The sequence below is a fragment of the Heterocephalus glaber genome, unplaced genomic scaffold (assembly GCF_053883595.1).
Source record: "Heterocephalus glaber isolate CG9 unplaced genomic scaffold, H.glaber_assembly_v1.0 deba00001577, whole genome shotgun sequence".
In the NCBI taxonomy this organism is placed as follows: domain Eukaryota; kingdom Metazoa; phylum Chordata; class Mammalia; order Rodentia; family Bathyergidae; genus Heterocephalus; species Heterocephalus glaber.
This window is the reverse complement of record NW_028258358.1, coordinates 28,979,642-29,005,179: the sequence shown is the minus strand read 5'-3', so window position 1 is coordinate 29,005,179 and position 25,538 is coordinate 28,979,642. Positions and strand designations below refer to the sequence as shown.

The 25,538-nt window shown below is 38.1% G+C and overlaps 1 protein-coding gene across 1 annotated transcript in view; it reads left to right on the top strand.

Annotated features, from left to right (window-relative positions):
• Dct (dopachrome tautomerase) overlaps positions 1-21,813 on the top strand; it is a 96,348-nt gene extending 74,535 nt beyond the window's left edge. Inside the window, exons 7-8 of the mRNA XM_004870853.3 lie at positions 12,415-12,616; positions 18,409-21,813. Coding sequence (XP_004870910.1) covers positions 12,415-12,616; positions 18,409-18,602 — 396 coding nt within the window. The 3' untranslated portion in view covers positions 18,603-21,813. The remainder of the gene's footprint in view (positions 1-12,414; positions 12,617-18,408) is intronic.
• Positions 21,814-25,538: the final 3,725 nt, after the last annotated feature.

Below are 25,538 nucleotides of genomic sequence, written 5' to 3'. Positions count from 1 at the left end.
AAACCTGTGCTTCCGGGATGTTTGGTTTTTGGATGATCCTAGACAGGAATGTGGAGTCCAGAAGTGAGTTCATAAATTAACATAAAGAAATCATTATTTAGCAAAATTATGTCATATGTTAGCATAAATATAAATGCTTTGTTTTCATTGGTGACATAAGTGGATCACTTTGTATGAGTTGTCTGGAGGAAAGAAAGGTTCTGGTAGCCAGAAAAGGTAAGGAGAAGGCGTGCTGGACAGATAAAAGTGACAAATGCCTCCAACAATGACAGTAATATAAAAACATACTTGGTGCCTTACACTTCATTAAGCAGCTTAACGCCTCTGAGATGTAAGATAACTAATAGAGAGTGTTCCCATTAACTATGGAGGAGCCTCAGAGTCCTTTAACACTGCAAGTGTGATGAACTCCCTTGATACATTTGAGTCCCATTTGTGTCTCCCTTTAAAACCAAAGCAAATATCTGACAAAACTTGACCATGGGATTATAAATTTTAAAATTTCAAGACTGATTAGTTTTTAAGGTATGATCAATCAAGGGGCTTCCAAGAGACAAACAAAATGAAGCATGTGCTAATCAGGGCCACATTATTCACTGCTCTTGGTCAATGTCTTCTAGCTGAAGACTTCTGGAAGCACAGTGGGGTCTAGTCCCCCCTTATCCATGGCTTAGTTATTCCCTGTCAACCATGTCTAAAAGAAGAAGGTTGACTACAGTACAAGATTTTGGGAGAGACCACATTCACATACACTTGATTATAGTATGAAGTGTAATCAAAGTATGTAGTGACTGTTTCAATTTTTAAAATTTATTACAGTAAAAGACATTGCCACTAATCCCCCTCAGAATACTCCTCACTTTGAAAATACTTATCCTGTTGTTTTTGCCACTTTCTAAAGTAGTTCTGGAAGTCCTCTTTTTGAGTATCTTTGTGAGGTGTGATAAAAAATATAGTGAATACTGCTACCGAGTGTCATCCAACAGAAAGGCAGGCTTGTTAAAACATTGTGATGTGTCGCCCCCTCGCCTTATTCACCACATCTGGCCCTGTGAAACTTCTGGCTTTTCCATAAATTCAAAATGACTATGAAAGGTAAGCATTTTGAATTGATTTAGTTGCAACAGTTCAACTAAAAACCCTCAAGAAAGAGGACTTTTGTTTCAGAAAGTGACAAGAATGATGGGAAAGATGTGTTAGAAGTGAGGGAGAGTATTTTGAGGGGGTTGATGGCAATGTGTCTCTTACTGTAATTTAAAAAAATGTAAACATTCACCATAGTTTCTGATCACACCTTAGGTATTATTACAATTGTTCTATTAGATTCTTAGTTCTTAATCTCTTGTTCTGCCTAATTTACAGGTTCTACTTTACCCTAGGTATGCATGTATAGGGAAGAGCACAGCACAGACCAAGTTCGGTGTTCAAATAATACTAACCTTCTGTGGTGGTGGTAAAGGCATCTGGTGGGGATGAAACATCTGGAATGTGTGGTGACAGAGGGGCTGTATTTTTGTCCCGATCCATCATGGTCATAGAGTGCCTTGTCTGATGTTGGTGTTCTGTGGAAGACTCGTCGTCTGACAGGAGGACATCAAGGCCTGGTTGATGGTACCAGGCTAGCATCTGGACACCAGGGGCTGCTTTTCCCTTTCAGCTCATTAAAGTTGCCTTAGGAGGTTTGCACAACATAAGAATTTGTGTTTCACCTGCTGAAGTCTCACAATGGCTCTGCTTTGCAGACACTTAACTCACCATAATTTATCTTAGCACTGTCTTGTCTTCAGAGTTATGTGTCTTAGATGTTTTGGGAGCAATTACAAGAAGAAATTTCACATTTTTTTTCTTTTTTTATTTTGTAGTATCTTGAGTTTAGATTGTACAGAGGCCAAAACACTATTTTTTCTTCCAGCAGTTTCCTTACTTCAATGTGAATCTTAGCAATGTGCCCAAGTCTACTCAGGCTGCCATAATAAAATACCCTAGACTGGACAGCTTCCACAACAGACATGTGTACCTACCAAGATCAGATGCTGGGGAAAATTCTCTTCCTAAGCCTTCCTAAGCCTCATACGATAGAGAGCATGAGCTCTCTAGTGTCTCTTCTTAGAAGGGCACTCATCCTGTGCCATATCAGGACCTCAACCTTATGATCTCATTAAATCTTAGAGACCACCTTGTAAGCCCCATCTTCAATGCATATACCTTGGGAACTGGGACTGTAGCATAGGAATTTGAGGGGCTATTCAGCCTGTAGCAAAATCCATCCTCAAGTCATCAGTGAGGACAGTTTGTTTATCTGGACTCCTGGGAGACTGTATGACATAGTAAAACAAGTGAAATGCGTTTTGTTTATCCCTTCCTTGTGCAATTTTGGCAAAGTCGTTCAACAGTGTGGAGCCTCTGCTTCCTACGTTACAGTGTTGGTCACATGACCTGACCTTAGAGAGGGGAAAAATTGTGCTTGCTGAAGTGACTTAGTAAATTAGGATAATATGATGATGCTCTAGAAACTTTCAAGGGCAATACAAATGTTACCACAAAGATAATGATGTGTTTTATGGAAGTTGGTGGGAAAGAATTGGAGAGCTATGTGTTGGGTTAGAATTTCCAAACTTTAATTAAGGTTCTTTATCTTGTTCTCCCAAGCAGACAGTTGTACCCTAAGGCGACTGACTGACAAGCACGAAGGCAAAAGTATTTTAAAGGTGATTTATTATTTTTACTGGACCCAGTGTACAAAAAAGAAAATATGAAGAAGGAGAGTGAAGGTACAGTTTCTGATGACTCTAAGTTTGCCTGTTGGCATGAGGGATGGAGTCTTGCAGGTCTAAGTAGCTTTCTGGGGTTCCCACATTGATTAAACTTTGGTAAAGATGAGCTTTATGGAATTCTGAGATGGAAGCAGTTGGTAGAGCTGCTTCTTATTTCTAAAAAATGTTTCTCCCCTAAGATTTGTGAAGTAGCAATAAATGAAGGAGATGTCAGAAGTGTGAATTAATGGCCCGACCTCTGACCAAGTGAGGGCTCATCTGTGAGGTGTCTACAGCTGTCCCTGCCCTCTCCAGAGTGCCTGCTTTGTTCAAGTGTTCTGACTTGATATTTCAGATCATTTTTTGGCTACTGTCTCAGCCATCAGCTTATACCAAGCATTTCTCCTATCTGCATTCTCTACTATTTATTGCTAAATAAATTTTTAGTAAAGCATACATTTTGTTAAAACATACCATTTTATACTTTGTGCACATATGACTAAGGAAAATATCCTAATCCTAAGGAAAATATCACCTTACTTATCCAGTATTCTAAAATGTTATAAGGAGAACCATGGATGATAACCTTACCTTTCTCTCATACTAAAGGAAATAGGAATCTGATTTCCAGCTTTCCAAGTCTCCAGGGCTGCTGTCTGCTTTGAGGAACCCTGCTAATTGTACTGGGTTTGGCCACATTTTTCTCTAAGTGGCCAGGTAGTAAATATCCTTGGTTTTCAAGGCCAGATGGTCTCTGTTGCAACTACTCAGCTCTGCCACTTTAGTATGAAAGTAACCACAAACAATGCCTAAGCAAATGAGCCAATGTTCCAATAAAACTTTATTTAGAAAGGCAGGTAGTAGACCTGCATGATATTTTTCTGTGCATGGCTTATTTCACTTACCATAATGTCCTCAGGCTTTAGTTTGCCAATCCCTACTCTCACGGATAAGTGCTCTTTCTGTGTAGTGGGGATATTTCTTTAGTCACATTATCTTCCTGCTGTAGGCAAAAACCTACAGTATAACTCTATGGATGAACAATTCCATGACTTACATGTAGTTCAGAGATACTAGATGTTTAACCTTCTTTGTCTTAATTGCTTTTAATATCTTTGATATGTAAAATTTGCTTTTCTTTGGTAATATGTTTTCCTGTACATACAAAGAAACAAAAAGCCACAGCCTTTCTTTAACAGGCATAGAAGGAACAATATTTGGCCCTGGTTTCAGGAACACACACTTACTTTAGGCTATTTACGAAGAGATTTATGTTGAAGCCAGTGCAGCCTTAAACGATTTTTTTTTGCATATTGAGGTTTAGGCTAAAGCGTTTCAGTTAACAGAGTTATAGCTCCTGGAATTTCAAATTCATGAGGCAATGCATGCAAATATATTGCATATGAAATTTATTAAAATTATTTCTTGTGAATCTCTTCAAGTAAGAGAAGTGCACAGTTGTGTATGATCATGATAATGACCAAAGAAGGCAGAACATTAAAATGCAGGAAAAACTCTGAACCAATCTCTGAAATTCCAATAATTCTTAAAATAATTGAAGCAAAGGCACAAATTTATCATGGAAAATAAGATTAGACCACAGGAATGCTAAAATAGTGCTGCCTTCAATATTAAATGTAGATGTAATCCCGAAAAGAAAAGAGAAACCAGTAGAGTATAAAGTTAAATAGTTGAGCTAACGGCCAAGAAAACACTATGTTACAGATAAGTAATATTCTTCCTACTTCCTAAAACTTCTTGAAAATATATCTGAATGATCAAATGAGTATTTGTCTTTCTGTGTTTAACTTATTCCACTTAACATAATGTCCTCTGCTTTCATTTATGTTGTTGCAAATGAAAAGAAATTACCATTTTTTATTTTACTATGTATATGTATCACCATTTTTAATCCATTCATGTTTTGGACCCTCAGGTTGATTCCCTATCATGGTTATTGTGAACAGTGCTGTAATAAATTTGTGAGGGCAGATGTCTTTTTGATATGCTGATTTCATTTCCTTCGGGTATATAGCCAGTAGTGGGATGCTGGATTACATGGTAGTTCTATTTCCAATTTGCTGAGGAACTTCCATATGGTTTCCCAAAATGGCTCTACTAATTTTATACCTACATAGGAGTTCCTCTTTTCCTACTCCTCTCCAGCACTTGTTACTTTTTTTCTTTTTTGATAATAGCCCTTGTAACTGGATTGAGGTGGTATCTCATTGTGATTTTGATGTTGTTGTTTTAGAAAGTACATTTGAAAAGTTTTAAGTTCTTTCAGCTCCTCAATGGCTGGGAATTCCATACATAGGTGAATGGTTAAGATTTACTAAGCAGCTCATGTGTTTGTGTTCTGCTTTATATGCTCAAATTATAAATGGACTAAGATATACAAGCAGTATTATCATTTATATTTCTTAACAACAACAATCAGTTGGATAAGATATATCCATTAATTTATGAAAATAAATCAAGAGGAAATAAATTTCTAAAAACAAATATCTATATGCTAAGTTAACTCTGAAAGACTTCTGACTACTGATCAAGGCTATAACATAGGAAAATTGAAAGATTTTAACAACAAGTATAAAATACTTCTGAGTTTAATGGAAAAATTTAAAACATATAGAACATTGTTTATTTCTGCCTAAGAGTGAAGCAGTTAAAAATGAATCTTCTTTATTTTTCTTTAAATAACAAAATCATATTATACTAATATTTTTAGAAATTGGAATAACATTGTTTCATGTCAAATTTTTATTTTTAATGTGTTAATGGTTTTTATATTATGCACAATTACAGAAAATTTGGTGAACAAGTTTTAAAATTTCCATAATTCAATCTCAGTTTTTTGCTTGTTTTCTTTCACTTTCTCCAGTTTTATACAATTGCAATTATAATGCACACTTTACATATAATATCCCATTTTCACATAGTTTGCTTAATATTAAGGTTGTTGCATAGTTCCCTAATTTTAAAATTTAATTTAATTTACTTTAATTTTTGATGCTGGAAATGGAAACCAAGACCTCATACATGCTAAGCACACCCACCAACACTGAGCTACACCCCAATCCTCCCTAAAATTTTTTATTCTTAAAATCAATAACACACGTAACAAGTTCAAAATGTAAGATGGTTCGAAACAAAGTTCCTGACTCACTACTAACTCTTGACTACCAATGATTGTTTTTTCCCTAATCTTCCAAATACATTTTTAAAATATAGAAGCCTACAGACAGGTTTACATATTTATCCAAATGCAAACCTTTGTGGAAATTTTTTTATTAAGAGAATGCTACATTATTGAGCATTTTTTTGTGATAGCCCTATCCTAATTGCCATGCAAACTTAATCTTTTAACTTCATAAAGCTGTGTATGGTAAACTACTCTCCTTGTTTTAAATATGGGATAAAGTTCAGAGGGGCTAAGACATGTGCTCAAGTTCACACCAGACTAGTAACTGGCTGAGTAGAGATTTTTAAAAAGTTTCCTACTCACACATTTCCCCACAAGCAGTCTTCCAACAATGATTTGACCTTTTGTCAGTTTAAACAATTCTTGACTTGATTCATCACAATTGCTTTCATTATAGCTGGGGTAATTTAGTCCTGTAAGATCATGGTAATTGAAATGAACACTAATTGGTGAAAGGCAGATCTGGATAATTTTTCATGGCTTTTGAAAAGATGTGTTTGGTTTTAGCATGAGTGTGTATTTATGCTTTTTAAATGCCACATTTACTTATTTAATGTGCAGTTTTAAAGTAACAGACGTACAATCATTACCTCCTACATAGCTTAAAATCCTGGTAAGCTTTAGAAGAGCTGAAAAATCAGAGAGGAAGGCTGACCACCTGTCTGGGAAGAGCCCCAGGGTGGCAGGATTTCTGTGAGCTCAGTCAGGGGATGTTCTGTTTTTGCTTTTTAATTTGGCAGGTGCTAAATAAATGTCAGCAGAAGGGGTTCTTTTCCACTCTAGGCTTCATAAAAATAAACACATAACTCTGTTCAGAAGAAATAAAACTGAGCCAGGGAGTGAATTATATACACTTTATTACTGATAAAATATGAATATAATGGTACACCACATTTATATGCAAATCTGAGGTGATTGTAGCATTGATTTGAGCTCTTTTCCTCCTAGGGTGGCCTGGGGGTAGCTCAGTTGCTATACAGAGTTTCTTCTAATGTAGCCTTGGTTCTCTGTCTTCAGCCTGCCTCTTGTGTTTGTGGCATGTGCTGAACTGGTCACTTCCCTTAAAGTTGACATGCTAATAGCAGAGCCTTGCTGTAGCCCTGTTTACCTGTGTTCAAAGTTTAATCTGTGAAGTACAGACTTTCTTCCTCGGGGTTAACAATTAAATTTCTAGTGCTCTTGATATTTTTTATTATACACAAATTATATTTTATATCTGGTATATATTCAATACACTTCATACATGTGTATGTATATTTTGTTTGCTGTTATATAAATCTACGCAAGAGGAGTGTGTTCCTGATGTAACTCCTTCATAATGCTAGGAACATCTTTTTTTCCCCAGTACTGAAGAATGGAATGCAGGCCCTCAGCACTGAGCTATATCCCCAGCCTTACAAATGTATATATTTTTTTATTTTGATACAGTCTATTACTAAATTGTTAAATTTCCCAGGCCTCCTGCCTCAGCCTCCAGAATGCTGGGCTTGTCTGCACAGTTGACTAGGAAAGTTTCGGGAGAGAAAGTTACAGCAAAATAGGAAATACCAACCATCCTTGCTGAATATTGCCTCTAAGACATCATTATTGCTCAGATATCTTCTTTTACCAGTGATTTTTGTCTCAGTTCATTCAGGCTGCTGCAACAAAAAATACTCTACAGTGGGTGGCTTAAACAACAAACATTTCTTTGGTAGAGTTGTAGAGGCTGGGAGGTCCAAGGTCAGCACACTACCAGATTCAGTGTGTGGTGAGGACCCTTTCTTCCTGGTTCACAGCAGGCTGTTTTCTCTGTGTCCTCACATAGCTGGATGCAAAGAGCACTCTTGGGTCTCTTTTATAATGACAATAATCCCATTCATAAGGGATCCACCCTTAAGAGGGGTCTATCATCTCCCCAAGGCTCCACTTTCTAACAGCACCATACTGGGGGGTTAGGATGTCAACATAAGGACACCTGCATTCAGTCTATAGATTATTTCTTCTATGCTCTAAAATATGCTTCCTGTTACAGAACTTAGCCAACTGAGTAGAAGGCTGGGTATTTTCATGCCTATTACATGCGGCTTATATGGGGAAATAGGAGCCCAATATCCTAATTGTACATTGCTTCAAATCTTTTAAAACAGGCAAGAATAAAAAAATAATTCCATAAAACAAGCTTGATTGAATTTTTTTTTAGGAATTCTCTCATTTCAAAAGATCAACCCAGCTTTTCATTTATGCTTTCTACATTAGATTTTAAATTGAAGTTCCATGGGCCAGAGATTTAGCTCAGTGGTTTCGTCGCCTGCTGCACAAGTGCAAGGACCTGAGTTCGATCCCCGGTACCAAAAAACAAAAATTATAAATAAATTAAAAAAAAATAAATTGAAGTTCCCACACATACCTGTTTCTGTGCTGACATGTGACTTTTAAATGGTGACATCTGAATTCTCACTTAAATTCTGATTCTCAGAGGATCAGAGCACTATCAGATTACCACAATAAGATTCATTCTGATTATGAATAATGCCTTCAGTGTGCAACACGTGAAGTCAAGTTGTAAAAGCCACAATGTGCTGGTCCTTGGTAATACACTCATGTTTTTGAAGCCAGATTCAGATTATCATGGCTTCTTTTCTTCAGGTATAGAAATTCTTCTTATGTCCCCAGTGTGGCAAGAATTTGAATTTATAGCCATCCATGTTGGCTGTTCAAGTAGTAACCTTATCCTTCAATGATCTTGAAAAAGAGAAATATGCATTCTTGTACTTTATTTTCTTTATGCCTGCAAGTACAATATATGAAGTTGATTGATTGCTTTTCTCTTGCTGAAAGGGTTCCATTAAAATTTTACCTCAAAAGTTCATGTAATCACATTTTCTGTAATATTTCTTCTGTGGTGAAATTTAGTACTTTCCTCTTTCTTATACATACCCTTATTTTGGTGTAACAAGGTAGAATAGGTCTATGTACAAAATTTTGGAACATCATTTCTCAAATGCTAAATTTCTAATACTAAAATATAGCTATGTATCTTTATAGCAGATAAAAGACATCAGCGGTATACTTTTACATAATTTCTGCTGTTGTATTTTACCTTCAAATGACATTTGGCCTTTACAGAGATATTAAATAAGCTCATTTTCAACTTGTCACTAACAAAGACACAACTGGAGCAATTCAAGCAATTTCCAGAGCAATCCAAGGTATCTTGTAGGGGAACAAGGTCCCCAACTTTAACAAAAATAACTATTCTATATTACACTACTTTTCTTTCTAGGCTATGTATACTTACATTATTTATTATATTCACATCTTCTCATCATATATAAGACTTTTTTATTACATTCTATAAATTGGGCAATTACTACAGTATTTATTGTATAATTCTTTATAGCCTTTCTGGCAACTATAGTCTCTCAGAGTAAATGGTTTAAGAACTTTGACTTTAGAACTTTTTTTCTTCAGGTTTCATATTTCTCCTATTCTTCAGAGTCTCATCCGCTTTTTAATAATTGGCTGTTTGAACTGATTGAATTATAGAACTTTCCAAAAGTTATTTGCGTCTCACAAGACTGACACAGCACCTTCCTTGTGTCCTGAAAGTATCTTGTCTCTCTGTAATCACAATTTTACCTTGACTTGAGCTCAGTATCTAAAAGTTTCTAAATGGTTTAGAACTCATGGGTCAAACTCTATATACTTTCCCTATTGTTAAGACTTGAGAATAAACTTAAAATTAATTTCTTTTATTTTAGCTGGTCCTGAGGGTTGTGTTAATAATTGTGATACAGTCTGGTTGTATGGAGCAAGCAGAATGTGTAGTTTAGGAACTCTAACTTTAGAACCAGACTTCTTGGGTTCAAATTCTTGCTTTAACAATATTCTGCCTGTGTGATCTTGGGCAAGTTACTGAACATTTCTGCAACTTATATTCTTCATGTATAACACAGGATAATATTATTATGCGTGGAATTGTGCCCCTGCCCATTTGTATGTTGAAGTACTAACCCCTAATCCCTTAGAATATGACCTTTCTTGGAAACAGGGTAGTTGCAAATGTAATTTTTTATGATGAGATCATACTGGAGGATGGTAGGTCTCTACTGCAATAAGTGAATTCTTGGTCCATTTTCTGCTGCTCTAACAGAAATCCACAGACTGAGTAAATTATAAGCAATACTGTCCTTTAGCTTGTAGTTCTGAAGGCTAGGAAGTCCAAGAGCATGGCACCATGCTGTGAGGTCCTTCACATTGTATCATAACACGGTAGCAGTTGAGGGACTGGAGACAGCAAGTGAGTGTGCTGTATAGAGAAGGGAAAATCATGCAGAAATCATCAGTTTTTTTAAGACACTACTCCAGAATGACTAGTCCACTCCCACAATAATGGCATTAGTCCATTCATGAGGTTAGACCCCTCAGATCCAATGATCTTTTAAATGTCTTACTTCTTGGTGCTGTTACTATGGCAATTAAATTCCAATGTGAGTTTTGGAGAAGACATTCAAACCGTAGCGAGTGATGTCCTCCTAAGAAGGAGAAATTTGGCTACAGACCCCTTAAAAACACCATGAGAAGAAGATAATGGTGCTGTCTAAGCCAATGAATCCCACAGATTGCTGCAATCCATGAGAAGTTAGGTGAGGGGCATGGAACGGATTCTCCCTCACAGCACTTGGAAGGAACCCACTCTGCTGACCTCTGGACTTGGACTTCCAGCCTCCAGAATTGGGAGACAATAAGCATCTAATGGATAAGCCATTCCATCTATGTTGCTTTGTTATAGCAGCCTGAGCATCTAATGTAAATAATACTTACCAAATGTAAGGATTGAATTTATCAATGCTTAAAATAGTGTCTTACATAGACCGGGCATTACTACTGCTAGTGCTAGCTACATGTTACATGCTTTCCTGTGTGTCCAGCTTTACATTAGTTACATATATACAGTGTATGATTTCAGAGCCCAGCAATCCCTGTATGCAGTGCTTATAAAATATAAATTCCTTCACTTTTTCTTAAGTCCTTGTTCCAAGTTAAAATAAAAACAGTACTGACTATATAGTCACAGCGATGTTAGCTATTCGCTAAATATTCCTACATGAGAGGCTTTGAAGTAGATGTTTTGTATACATTTTCATCACTCTCTTCCCCACTGCCATGTGCCCTGCTGACATTTGCAGTCCTCTCTCTGATTTTTGTGTCATGGGCTGTGTCTTCACCTCAAGTCTCATCACTGTCTTTCCCACCCCCAGCACCTCTTTCCTCTCCTCTGGGATCAGAACCTGCTTTCCCTGATCATGCTGGAGTGAGGATGATCCCATGAGGCTATATGGAGGCCTTTTTCCTTTGCTTTGATTACACATTGCTGCATTAGAGATCATCTCAACATGTAGTGGCTCAAAGCACCAATGATTATTTTATTCTCCTGATTTCTATGGGTCAGAAATTCAGGGGGGCTGGACTAGGCAGTTCTGGCTCAGAGTCTGTCAATGCAGTTGCAGTCAGAGGGTGACAGCCCTTGGAACACCTATGGGCTGGCCAGTCATTTTTGATTTTTCTTGAAATCTCAAGGCTTCTCCTTGTGGTCTCTCTGTGTGGGTTGGTTTGGGCTTCCTCCTATTGTGGCTGCCTCAGGACAGTTGGATTTCTCTTATGATGACCCTGGGGTAAGAATCCCTGAGATATAGGAGGAAAATAAAAAAAGACACTGTCCCTGAGATCCCTGATCTTGCAGTCTAGAATTAAAAGAAGAACTTTAACTGCCAAATGTAAAGTTGGGCTGAACTCTCAGACGTACATCTTTTTGCAAAGTCGGGGCTATTCCTGTGGAAATTTTGCTGGTAAGGTTTTAAAACTATGTAATGTTGGCTATATTTGAAAAGGACGTTAGAGCTTCTTTGGGAAAATAAAAAATGAGCACTATATGCGTCACATTTTTAGATTCTCTAGTGTTGGAATAGCTCCAACAATTCAAAAGAGGGATTAGACAATGATTAGATAAAAGATGTTCCTAATAAGAAATATCTGGAAATCAATTTTGGAGATTTTTTTCTTTTTACTGTATGTTGATATTACACTATTGTGAGTGCCCAAATTCCTCTTCCCTGGTAATGCAATGCAACAGAATACGTATCTTACCATATTTGCCTTTTTTCCTCATAGTAATAATTATCACTCATACTTTGAAGGCCTCACATGTTCCCAAACCAATCTTAAATCTGCAACATGAACTTTCATTTGTTCACTTGATGAAAGGATTTACAATCCTGTTTGGAGAGATATGTGCACATGTCCTCAAAACTTGGTAAAAAATGCCACTGTGTGTGTCACCAAGGTAGGCTGGTTCATCTAGACTGGCTCCTTATGTCAAGGAAACCCCATTCTACTGCAGACAAAGCTCCAAGTCGGACTGGTAGATCAGAAGAGAATGATCAACCTTAAGCACCATGTTCAACTGCTTTGTAGGTCCTTCATTCCTTCACCGATAGCATCTTTGAGGAGTGGATGAAGAGATACAAGCCTGCTGCAGATGCCTGGCCTCAGGAGTTGGCACCCATAGGCCACAATCGGATGTATAACATGGTCCCTTTCTTCCCTCCTGTGACTAATGAGGAGCTCTTCCTAACCGCAGACCAACTTGGCTACAGTTACGCTATTGATCTGCCAGGTAACTAATGCAGCTGCTAAGTGGATGATTCACTCAACTGTTAAAGAGGCTTACTTTCTTTCTGTTAAATGTAAACCAAGGGCTTTAATTGAAGCATTCAGGTCTAGTTAAGTTCTTTGACTATTTTCTGGCATATAAGTATTTAACAAGACGAGCCATTAAACTGCCAATTAAACATCAGAAAGGGACTAGTTGGCAGACTGTTGCTTTAGATAACTGAAAGTTATTAAGAGACCCTATAACACAAAGGAGCTATCTACTCCTACACCTGATTTGATAAGTGTCTGAATTTATCAGAGTAATCAAAAAGGGACCTATCATTTTTTGAAATATGTACTCGATAAAGTCAAAATGAAGCAGCCACAGAACTTAGAGATTATTACCTGGATGCTGGGGTTATGGTGAGACAAGCATGGAATTTGCCTTGAGCACGAAATTCAAGGGGAGGCCAAAATAAAATCATCAGTAATTGTGGTAGATAGTCAAAATTAATGCAAACATTTTTTGATGAATAATACATCAGCATGATTTTGAGTACAGACAGACTCTTGCTTGTTTGATTTGCACACTTATGTTGCTTCAGAAGAAGACCTGTGGCTTTCAGGACGCTCGTATCTTATTGTCCACAGGTATGGGCCCACGTGGGCCATGGGTTTTATATTATATTTTTAAGTGAATGTTTACTAAGTCATGTTTTTAATTGTAGATCTTTTGTTAAATCTAACACTTGGTTCAAAATAAGGGGGGTGCTATTTTGATCAGTGTATATAAAGGACACATGTTTTTCCTTCTTACCCTGGACCCAATATACATTATATGCTATTTATAGAATCTTAGGGCAGTTTGAAAAAGGAAAGATAAAGCAACAAAAAGCATCTTAATTTGTGGAGAAGTGGAAAAAGGCACAGCCAGTATGCTGGTGGCTTTTCTTTCCCTTCTTTATTTAATCTTTCTTAAATCTTAGTCTACAAAATGATCAAGATGATTTTAGCTTCTTCCATCTTTCTCCAATCTCAGAATGTTTCAAGGATTGTTTTTCCTTCTAACTTTTACTTCTTATTATTCTCACTGATTTGAAATTTCCATCCGTTGGAAGTCACTGAGGATATCTCTTTTAAACTTCTCTCTTTTGCTCTGGGATTAGGCCTAATGATAATATTATTATTATTACAATATTATTATTATATTATTATTATAATATTATTATTACAATAATAATTTAGAATATGCATCCTATCCTGCTTCTCTGTCCTCTGGTAGCAATCACCAGGGTAAGCTGAGTCCAAGATACAGCTATAATGTATGAGCTCATCAGAAGATACAAATTGACGTTGACTTGTTAGTTTGACAAGGAAACTTACAATCCTTCCTGGAGAGTTATAACTATAAATAGTAGGGGAGGAAATTTGTTTCTCTGCCTTTTAGATCCTCAGCAAATTAGACTGATAACAGAAAGACTAACAGGTAAAAGGCTGACAAATTTAATTTCATGCTAATTTTTGTGATATTTTTATGTGTAATTTTTACGCAAAGTTTTCAAAGAGGCTGATAGGGCTAAGAACTTCTATACCATCTCAAACAAAGAACAAGAAATTGTGGAGATGTGACAAGACAAAGAAGCAAAGGTCTGAGTTTTTAAATGACAATGAAATCCATGGAAAATCTTACAAGATAAGGGCTGTTTTAGCAAAGCTTGTGCAGCTCCTTACGGTTTTAAGTTAATCTTCTGTATTGCTGTAAAATTTCCCCAAGAGAGGAAATTTATAGTAGTCCTTATTTCTCAGGGTTGCCGCTTTCAGTCAGATAAAAGAAGTTCTGGGAAGGCTTCTTGCTGTATCTGGTGAATCTTACTGCCTTCAGCCCAGAATATCTTGTGATCAAAAGGCAGCTTCAGGGAGGCCCATTCTGATCTTCAAGCCGAGAGTAGGAGGGGCGAGTGACTTCGGAAAGGCTTATTGGAGATGGGTCTTGACCTGAACTGGAAGAAGTCGGTAGATGGCAGGTAGGGGTCAGGGTGTTTTAGACTGAAGACAGTGGAAAATGGGACAGGGAATGACACAGGTGGTCTAGACTAAGGGCTGCGAGAGAAAAGCATGCTGGGGTTCAGAAAAGGATTCTCCGAAGTGTGACGTGTTGGCGTGTGGAATGCTCTGAGCTGGAGAAGAACTAAGTTCTCGTGGACCTTCTGCTCCCTCTCTGCCATCTCTCACCCCTCTTTCCCTTGCAAAGTGCAGGAAGGGGCTTTCTCTGAAGTTCCCCATTCTACCCAAAGGCAGATCCTCCAGGGGCTTCACTGGCAGAGGGAAAGGCAAGTTGATGCCACATTCAGAGCCCAGGCAAACTTCGTCTCAGACAATCCTCTCCTCTTCTTTCTTATTAACCTCCTCTGAAAGTCATTTGCTGTTTCTCTAAAACTGCCCACAGTACCTGTCCCCTTTGTCCATAAAGAAGGTATTTAAGTGTCAACCAGATGGCCATCTTTGAGTGTCATACTTTGTATGACTCCCATGCACTTTTTTTTCTTTCTTAAATTCTTTTATTGGTATATTTTAGGTATACAATACTTTTACATTTATCATTGGGTGCTTGTACCTGAACATGATGTATCTTGGTTCTTATTTTTTCCCCATTACCTGTGCGCCCTTCACCCCCTCCACCCTTCCCTATTTACATAGATTTCATTTCCTTTTTTTTTTCTTTTCCCATAATTCTTCCTTTCCCCTTCCCCTCCCACCACCCCTACCCCTTTGGACCTTTTCTTCCTATTTCAAATTATCAATTATTCATTTTAATCAGTTTAACCCTTATTTACACTTTCAGTTTCTCACACTAGAGAAACTATTCAGTATTTACACATGTGTGTCCTATTTATTTCACTTAAGAGTATGGCCTCAGTATGAATCGATTTAGCTATAAATGTCTCTAGTTTCTCATTCTTTATGGCTGAATAGTACTCAATTTTATTAAAAAACCCACATCTTCTTTATCCAGTTTCCAGTTGATGGGCACTTTGGCTGTTTCCAAGCTTTAGCTATTACAAACTGTGCCGCTATAAACATGGGTGCACATATATCACTGTGGTATGATTCTTTTAATTCTTTTGGGAAGATACCCAGTAGGGGAATAGCTGCATCAAATGGGACTGCTAGCCCTAGTTCTTTGAGGTATCTCCATACTGATTTCCACAGTGGTTGCACCAGTCTGCACTCCCACCAACAATGGAGAAGGGTTCCTTTCTCCCCACACCCCTGCCAGCATTTGTTATTGGTTGATTTCTTGATAGCAGCCCTTCTTTCTGGGGTGAGGTGGAATCTCACTGTTGTTTTCATCTGCATCTCTCGAATGACCAGTGATGTTAAACATTTTTTCATATATTTATTTGCTGCTTTTACTTCTTTGTCTGAGAGATGTCTTTCATTTCAGATGCCCATTTTTGAATTGGGTCTTTGAATTTGAGGGGTCTGATTTTTTTCAGTTCTTTATATTCTAAATTGTAGTCCTTTATCTAAGGTACAGCTGCTGAAATTTTTTTCCCACATTGTAGGTTGTCTCTTAGCTCTGTTGGTGGTTTCTCTTGCAGTGCTGAAGCTTTTTAATAAGATGAGATCCCAGTAGTTGATTCTTTGTGCTGGTTCCTGTGCTACTGAGGATTTGTTCATAAAGTCTTTTCCTATGACCATGTCTTCAAGAGTTCTACCTAACTTATCTTCCAGCAAGTTTAGTGTTTCTGTCTTAATATTTAGATCTGTAATCCACTTCGATCTTAGCTTAGTGTCTCATGCACTTTTAAGTTAATACATTTTTATGTCTTTTCTCTGGTAAACTGATTTGTTTTGTAGGCTGAAATGATCAAATCTTTAGAGTGGGGAAAAAAAGCTCCTTTTGCTTTTATACCTGGTTGTAGAGGAAGGCTGCGCAGAGCATTACTGTGGATTAAGCCTCATCTGTGAGAGGGTCTGACTGCAGAGAGCCTGAAGAAAGGAAGGTATCGAGTTGGAGGCCATGTCACACTGGCAAGTTGGCGGCTATCAGGAAAGCAGAGAAAAGCCAGTGTCGGCAAGGGCATGAAGGAGCTGGAACCCTGTGCACTGCTGAGGGAAGATGAAAGGGCACAGCACCTATGGAAATATTACAAGGGTTCCTCAGAAAATGAAATGTAGAATTATCATGTAATCTGGCAATTCTACTTCTTGGTCCGTACCCAGGATTGAAAGTAGGGTCTTGAAGAGATATTTGCACACTTGTGTTCATAACAGCATTATTTATAGTAGCCAAAGATAGAAGCCACCCAAGTATACATCAGTACTTGGATGAATAAACAAAACTATATATATATGCTATGGGTAAATGTGACATATATAATATTCAGTCTTACAAAGGAAGAAAATTCTGATACACGCTGCAAAAAATATAAACCCTGAGGACATTTAGCCAGTGAAATAAGCTAGACATGCTGGGTGTGGTGGTGCACGTCTGTGGAATCACAGCACTTGGGAGACTGAGACAGGAGGATCACTGTGAGTCTGAGGCCAACCTGGGCTGCGTAGTGAAACCTTGCCTCAAAAAACAAAAACAAAAACAAACAAAAACTAGACATAATAGGACAACTATTATATGATTCCAGTTGTATGAGAATATAAAATAGTCAAATTTATGAAACAAAAGGATTGTTATCAAGGCTTGAGTAGGGGAGGATGAGGGGTTACCATTTAGTGGGTAAAATATTTCAGTTTTTCAAGGTGAAATGGTGCTGTGGATGGATGGAAGTGGTGGTCACACAACAATGGGAATGCTACTGAACCGTGTAAAAAGTGGTTAAGCTGGTAAAATTTATGTTACAGATATATTGCCACAATTAAAAAAACATTAAAAATAGGCAGAGGATTTGGATAATAATAAAAAGCAATTATTTTTGGTGCCTTCACAAAGAAATGGTAGAATAAAAATTATGTTTTGAGAAGATGAAGCTAGCAACAGGTGCTGCCGTGTTGTAACAGGAGGAGGCGCATTAAAATCCTCCAGGAGGACTCAAGTTGGGATAGTCATGGCCCCCAGTGGGATTGAAGGAACGGGATTAGAAAGATAGTTTTACACTTAGATACATGTAGGGTGTAGATCCAGAAGCCAATTCAGAAGGTCCAAAATTTTAAAATAACTTTCCAAAGAAAAGTTACTTTTAAAAGAAATTACAGGGAGGCATAAATATACTAAATATGCAACCCATTAATCTCATGGAAGAGAGTTTATAAAGTATATAAGCTGAAGATTGGGTTTATCACATGGACAATTCAGATTTTCTCAAAACTATTTAAATGAGTACAGATCTATCTGCGTCTGCTATTGAACATCTCCTGTTATAAGAACCAATCTGATTTTTCTCTTCCATTTATCACCTATAAAAATGGTGGAGAGAGCAGCAGAATTTCCCACCTGAGAGCTGCATATTTAGCAATTCCCCAGATACCCTTTTAGTATGCACTTCTACAAATGAGTTCCTGACTTTAGAAAGTAGCCATGTACTTCCTTGGAGGGTTTATTTTGCATATAATCACTTGTTTTAACAAATATTTAAAATGCAGTATGCTGTGTTTCAATAATGAGATGCCATTTCCAACTTCCTGGCAAAAATGATTGTGGATATGATAAATAGTTGGTGAGGAAAGAGAAAATAAATCATATTCTAGCAAGACAGCTTGGCTTTTTCAACAAAAGTGGGTGTGCAAAGCAAGTAAGGTTATTCTTTCCTTTTGTAAGAGTATTCAGCTGTTAAAAACCCTTCTCTTTTTCTTCAGTTTCAGTTGAAGAAACTCCAAGTTGGATCACAACACTCTCAGTGGTGATGGGAATACTTGTGGCTTTGGTTGGTCTTTTCATGCTGCTGATTTTCCTTCAGTACAGAAGGCTCCGAAAAGGATACACACCCCTCATGGAGACTCATTTAAGCAACAAGAGATACACAAAAGAAGCCGAGAGAGTTCAGGCCTAGAGACGAGCCAGCCAAACTGAGTTCTGACCTGGAGAATAACTAACCTATCCTACGTTTCTTCCTTTAGATCTTCGGTATAGGTTCTTTTATTGAAACGATGATCCAAACACAGAAGGTGCTTAGCTGTTGTTTCTGGTTTGCTTGTTTAACAAACTCAAACTAAAAGTGTTTGGGGCTACCTCTAACATCACATTAAGGGACATTAAGTTTGCAGTATCTGATAAGAATTTCCCATGGTGATGAAACCTTTCACTGTTCTGAAGGCAAAAAAAAAGAAAGGAAGGAAGAGAGAGAGAGAGAGAGAGAGAGAGAGAGAGAGAGAGAGAGAGAGAGAGAGAGAGAGAGAAAAGAAGGAAGGAAGGAAGGAAAGGAAGGAAGGAAGGAAGGAAGGAATCAGAAATTGAATTCTTTAAGTTTGCAAATCAGTGTAACTGGAGACCTGGAAGACTCTGGTTCAGTCTTTCTGAGCCCAAACATCTGTGTTTTTGATGGTGTGCAGATGGTGCATGTCTATTAGTCAGCTTTTCACTAGTATATTGAAATACTTTAATCTGGCTAATTGTATAAGTAAAAGGGGTTGTTACCAGCTCACAATTCTGTAGGTGTAAGGTCTAAGACTGTAAGTGGCAGTGGCCCTGTTGGCAGAGTCCCAAGGTGGTCAAAGCCTTGCACAGGAAGAGGCAGGGGTGCAAGTGTGTATGTGTGTCTGTCTGGCCTCACTCCCTTTTCTTAAAAATGCACTGAGATTCAAGATTCAATCGTGGAGTCTCCACCCTGATGACCTTATCTAATTCCAGTCGCTTTCTGAGAGCCCCACTTCCAAATGCCATAGTTTCATTGAGCTTCTACCCTCTTAATACTTCACAACAGAGGCTAAATTTCAACAGGTTATGCCTTGGGGGACAGACCACATGCAAACTGTAGCAGGGTGGCAGGCACTAGATGAATCTCCACATCCTGTGGATAGCTCTATGCAATGGTTTTCTGCCCTCGTCACCTTCCTTGGGCTTCTTTTTCTTTCTTTCTCTGTCTTTTCCTCTCCAGCCTTGAAGATTAAAATAGGGCTTATTTTCCATATAAGATAAACCAAGAATAAATGAAGAATCAATATAGTTCTCTTTGTACATTAGGGTTTACAGAATTTATTTAAAATTTGCAGGTTTTTTGAGACAGGGTCTCACTAGGTAACCCAGGCTGGCCTCCAACTCATGGTGATCCCCTGCCTAGACCCCTTCTCTCCCCGCTAATGCTGGGATTACAGGTGTGAGCCACTGAACCTGGCTAAAATTTGCAGTTTTAAAGAGCAGGATTATTAGAAGAGTCAATAACTGGATAAACATTGGTCCTATAGAGATAATAAATAAGGAAATAAAATTATAAAGCTTTCTAGTTAATTAATATACAGTCTCAAACCTATTAAGTGTGGAATTACTCTTTCCAGGAAAAGCTGACCAAAGAAGGCTGCCGAGCCTACAGTCCTGAACACGAGACATTTGGATTGGAGTCTCATTACTCTAAGCCCCATTTGGCTGACCCTGTAGCAGTTCCTTTACTACATAGTCTCAGATGAAAAATTACTCACATAGAATGCATTTGACTTTTTTTGAAGGAGTTGGCTGCAGATATTCATTAAAGCTGCCCCTTACTGATTGTTACTTATGGGTGAGATTCAATGATGTCTTACTCAACAGCAAACCACCTGTTAAAAATGCAACAATTTGAAATTAAATTGTTATGTTTTGTTAAATACTTATCAGATTATGAGAAATAAGAATGAGGTCATCTTTACTACAGTGTTCAGACTTATCATGATGGTCCCCACTTCTGAGAAATTAACGGTTATTGAGATTTCAAGGCAAATTTCGTCTGCTCCTCTCTGGTGTCTGTGTGTCAGGAGTGAGCCTGAATTTTAGAGGGGGCCTGTGGTAGCTTGTTTGACCTCTCCCTGCAGGAATGGATTGTCTCTAGAATGAGGGTGCAAAGAGGACTCTAGAGCTGCCTTCTCTGTATATGGGGGCCAAGGGGATGCGAGATTCACCAAGACCAGTGGTACCCTTTGCAGTGGGCTGCTGAAGCCAGAGAAATGCACCATGCCCCATTGGAACTGAATTTGAGTCCAGGTCTCATGAAGTCACAGGTGTATCTGAGAGGAGGCTCAGCAATATCAAGCAGGGTCCTTCACGGAGGGAAGCCCTTCCTGGGGGTCTTCAGCCACAGTCACAGGCACAAACCTCAGTTCCTGCTCTGCAGAGTGGCCATGGACTATGCACCAATGGTCATTCATGGCCCTCTCTGGAAGGTTTATGCTCTGAGGTTAAGGCTGTTGGAAACACATTTTTACATCCTGTTTTTAAAACAAAAGATAAATATATTAAAATAAAGATATAATTCTGCATGGTAGGTATGTTCCTGAAAAGTTATGCATAAATCAAGTATATGTTAAAAGCACCAGGAGAAATCACCTTTTTATAGGTGAACTATTATAAATAATTCTATAAGGCAAATAATCACATCTAGCTTATCTTTCCAGTATTGAATATCAGAATTTTCATGCATCCTATCCTCATAAGATCTGGAGAAAGCAAGTTCTATCTGAAGTAGAGATAAATAATCATCATTTATACTTAGCTGCTTTTATCTGTAGTGTGTGCAACTTTTTACAAATATTATGTTTTATAATATCTTCCTAAAGAAACAATTTCCTAATATCATAGTTCATTTAAGAGGAATAAAAATTTCTAGCATTTTCTAACCTTATAATAAATCAATAAAGAATGCCTTTTAACAACTCGAAAGGTAGGATAAGCTTGCAGAGTAGAAAGTTGGTATTTACTTACATTGACTATTATGCAAATAAAGTCACCAAATGTCACTGAACATTGCAGGACTATACTTTCTCAAGAATGGGGGAAAAAATTCAACCTTGAAAAAAATGAACAGATTATTTTTAGGATTCTATCTTTGTATTAGAAAAGCTATGTATATGAAGTATAATTTCAATAGAAATGCTTTTATGGGGTTGACATTCAGAAGTGAAATGAAATTGAGTAACATCTTTCCTTTCCTTGAATTGTAACTTTGAGTCTCCTCTAAGTCTTTACTATTAATTTATATCTTGCTTAGGATTTAACATTATTAATTATAATACTTCTAGTGAATAATTATAACTTCACATTAACAAGTAGCAGAAAACTTATTAAAAAGGAAAATAAAAATTAATGTTGTTTTGCAGGTTATTGTTCGCCTTTGGGGGATGATTATATTTTTAGCCTGCACATCAGTCCTCATCTTTTGGGGATGCAACATATTATATTGGCATATGCAGTATATACATGTAAAATGTGTAACTACTTCACTTCAGAAAATTGGGCCAGGGGTGTAGCTCAGTGGTACCGCACTTGCCTGGCAAGTGCAAGGTCCTGAGTTCTATCCCCAGTACTGGAAAAAGGGGGGGGGGAGAGAGAATCGCTAAGCAACTGCTCATTCCTAGACCTAGAAAAGGAGAGGCCAGTCTGTCCCCAAGTGAAAGTTTCTTTCCCATCATCACACGGTCCAGTGACTGACCCTGGATGTGATGGCCACTTCAGGCCACCATAGCAGTAACTTGTGGCTCCTCCACATGAGCCTAGAGGAGGAAGTTTGAGCAAGTGAGGTGGTGGTTGTGCAGTGTTCGCTTCCACCCCTCTGTGTTGCTCCACAGTCTTTACATTGAAGCACCTTGACTTATATGGTCAGAAATGTGAGTGATTAATCGATACAGGTGCATAAAAGAGCCAGCCCCCCACCACCGTGTAGGAAGGTATAACTTTCTTCAATGCAATGACAAAACCCAAGGTTGAAGTATTCCTATTTCTGCAGTTCTTTGCTCATTCTGAGTACTCTATAAATATTTTTTGAATGAATGAGTAAACCAGTCTCAAAGTACAACTTTTCATAGGGCCTCTGGCATGTGTTCTAACATGTGCTGGATAAAACATAGGAGAGTGGAGTCTTATATCCCTGCCATGATATTAACAGCCACTCGTCCTTCAGATTTTGAGTTGTACCTGTAGTAGGTGGAATTTTACTCCAAGAAATCTAGACAAAGAGATTTCGGCTGCATTTTCTTTCTAGCTGCACCTTCTTCCTACCATCAGCAGGCTTTAGTGATAGGAAATAGGATGGAAAATTAAGACTCCCTCCTACCTTCCCTGAAGTCCTCACACATGTTATTTTAGGGCCCCCTAATGCCTTGTATTCCAAAATCCTTGTTTTAGTGAAAAAGTTAGTGGGCAAATTATTTACTCAGGCAAACAGTGCTTCTTTGCTGATGGGCCCAAGCAGCATCACTTTAGGAAACTCTTCAAAGATGATTCAGGACACTTGTTCCTGGGCATCCGTGGGGGATTCGTTCAGGACCTGTCATCCCAGGACACCCAAATCCATGGACATTTATATAAATGGCGTAACTTTCTCATATAATCTATGCCCACCCTGTAGTAATATACGAGTACTTTACATCATCTCTAGGTTACTTATAATGCTTAAACCAAGGTAAGTGCTATGCCAACCATTGTCCACACTGTACCGTTTAGGAAAAATGACAATGGGAAAAAAGTCCGTGCATATACTGTACAGATGAAGTTCTTCCTCCAAATATTTGCATCCTTGCTTAGTTGAAACTACTGAAAGATAATGTGCCCTAGACAGGGCTGACTATATTTTGACTTAGACCACCACAGCAGTTCAAGGTGAAAATGTAATTATGCTTTGGTAGTTGTTTAGTGAAATTTTGAAAATAACACACAAGAAAATGGTGAGCTATAGACTATGTTAGTTTTCTAAAACAAAGCAGAGCAAACAAAAATACAAAGTCCCTTTTCAAGGCCTGTATGTGCTATATATTTTTACCAAGATGACATCTATTTGGTAGAAGCCATTGAGCCACTTGTGCTATTTAACCTATCAATTCAAGTCAGACTTCACAGACAGGATATGCCTGAATTTGGCCCTTCTTTCTCTGCTCCTGCAGCCGTTTATAAACATATGCTAAAACCCCCCCAGGGCCTCCCAAGTGTAATTGTTCTCTGTGTTGTAAATAATGCTAAGTAGAAAAGCCTGAGTTTGGCCTTCTTTATTAAAATAATAGAGATTTCACTGCCAAAGTTACACGCTCTGATTACTCATTTACTCTGTATGTTATTGAGTGTTTCCAAATTTGCAATTAGCACAATGACCATTTTAATTACTAGCAGATGGAATTAGTCTTAAAATAAAGGAAAACCTGCCCTCTTGTGTTAGATTAGAAAACTGCACAATGTGGTAATGTTGCTGCTCTTTTCCTTTATGGTTAATTGACTGGCCAAGAAGAGAAAAAATACCGGAAGATGAGCCAAGAATTCAGAAATCAGACAGATAAAACACAGTATCTGGAAGGAGAAGGTTTCCTATAGAGCTCTCAGAATTTACTTTTCATCTGCTTTGAAATGTTAAGTGTTTGCCAGCCAGCCATAAAAGTTTGGGGGAACATTTCAGATTGCTGGGCAAAACTCTATTCTGGGCAAATAAACACAGGGTATGATTTAGTTAACTATTATTTATATGAATGCACTGGAGCTGGAGATTGGGGAGAAGTCTTTTCTATTAGAAACTGTTATTAAAAAGAAACCTTTTGGCCAAGCATGGCGGCACAGGCCTGTAATCCCAGCACTTGGGAGGCTGAGGCAGGAGGATCACCTTGAGTTCAAGATCAGTCCGAACTATATAGACAGTTCAAGCCCAGCCTGAATTGCATAGCAAGACCCTGTCAGAAAAAAAAAAAAAGCCACTAGGAGAAACATTTTGGAAATTTTTAGGACAAATATTGGATCAGTGAATTGAAACTCCCGATAGCTATATGAATTTAGTTAGGTGTGTGCTGCTATATCAGAAAATGTCTTTCACCACAGAAGCCACTTTTCAAATCTAGATTAATGGCCTGATGGTGACAAGAGCAAGCATTTATTGGGTACCATAATGACTTTGGGTTAGGGGATTGAAAGGGGGACTCAAATGGTAAAACGTGGTCTCTAGTTTTTGCAAGGCTGTCCTTTAGACGCACTTACAGGTGAAGATTAAAGAGGAAACCTGAGGGCAAGTCGTTTATTTGTTTAGGGTTTTTTTCTTATTCTGAGAAATTTTGCTGCTGAAGAAATGGGGGAGTCAAATCCAAAACCCTTTGCTGCCAGAGGTGCAGTTTTCCCTTGCTCCTCCTGTTGGTACTCACAGAATCGCAAGGCTCATTTTGCTGGAGACTTAATTTCTAAAGCACCAAATTTTACTATTGACATTTCTCCCTAACGCTATAGTTCCCATACTTTTACTGCTTTTTCAAATAGTAGTAAGCACCATCTTGATTTGATGCGAGTCGTTTTTTTCTTCTTAGAAGTATTTTATGTTTCAGAAGTTTTGGCTTTCATATCAAGGAGACACGTTTACATAAAACCCGCACATTTCATGTTGATCCATGAGGTCGTTAGCCCTATTTCTACAAGCAAACCATCAGCCCTACAAATGGGAATATGATTTCCATCCTCACATGCACACTTAGCAATCCGTACAGCGATTTTCTTTTTTTCACCCGGGCAAGCACGCACCTTCCAGCCCTTGCTAGCTCCAGACTTATGTGTAAGCTGCACGTTTTCTTTTTCTGTCAGGCATTTTACAATTCGGAGGTGGGCAAGGTTTTATAGACTCAAGGTCATTGTTTTCATTCGTTCTGTGCACTACTCGGTCAGATTCTCTTACCACGATGCCTCCGTGCTTTTCTTACTTTTGCCTAAGATATTCCCAACTCTTTAATCCCTCACTGGCTGCCTCCTTCGTTTGCTGTCAGCCACACCAGGAGCAGATCTGGTGCATTTGGGGCGCTGCTCAGTCTACAGGGCACTTGACAGCATTATCAGATCTCCCCAGCAA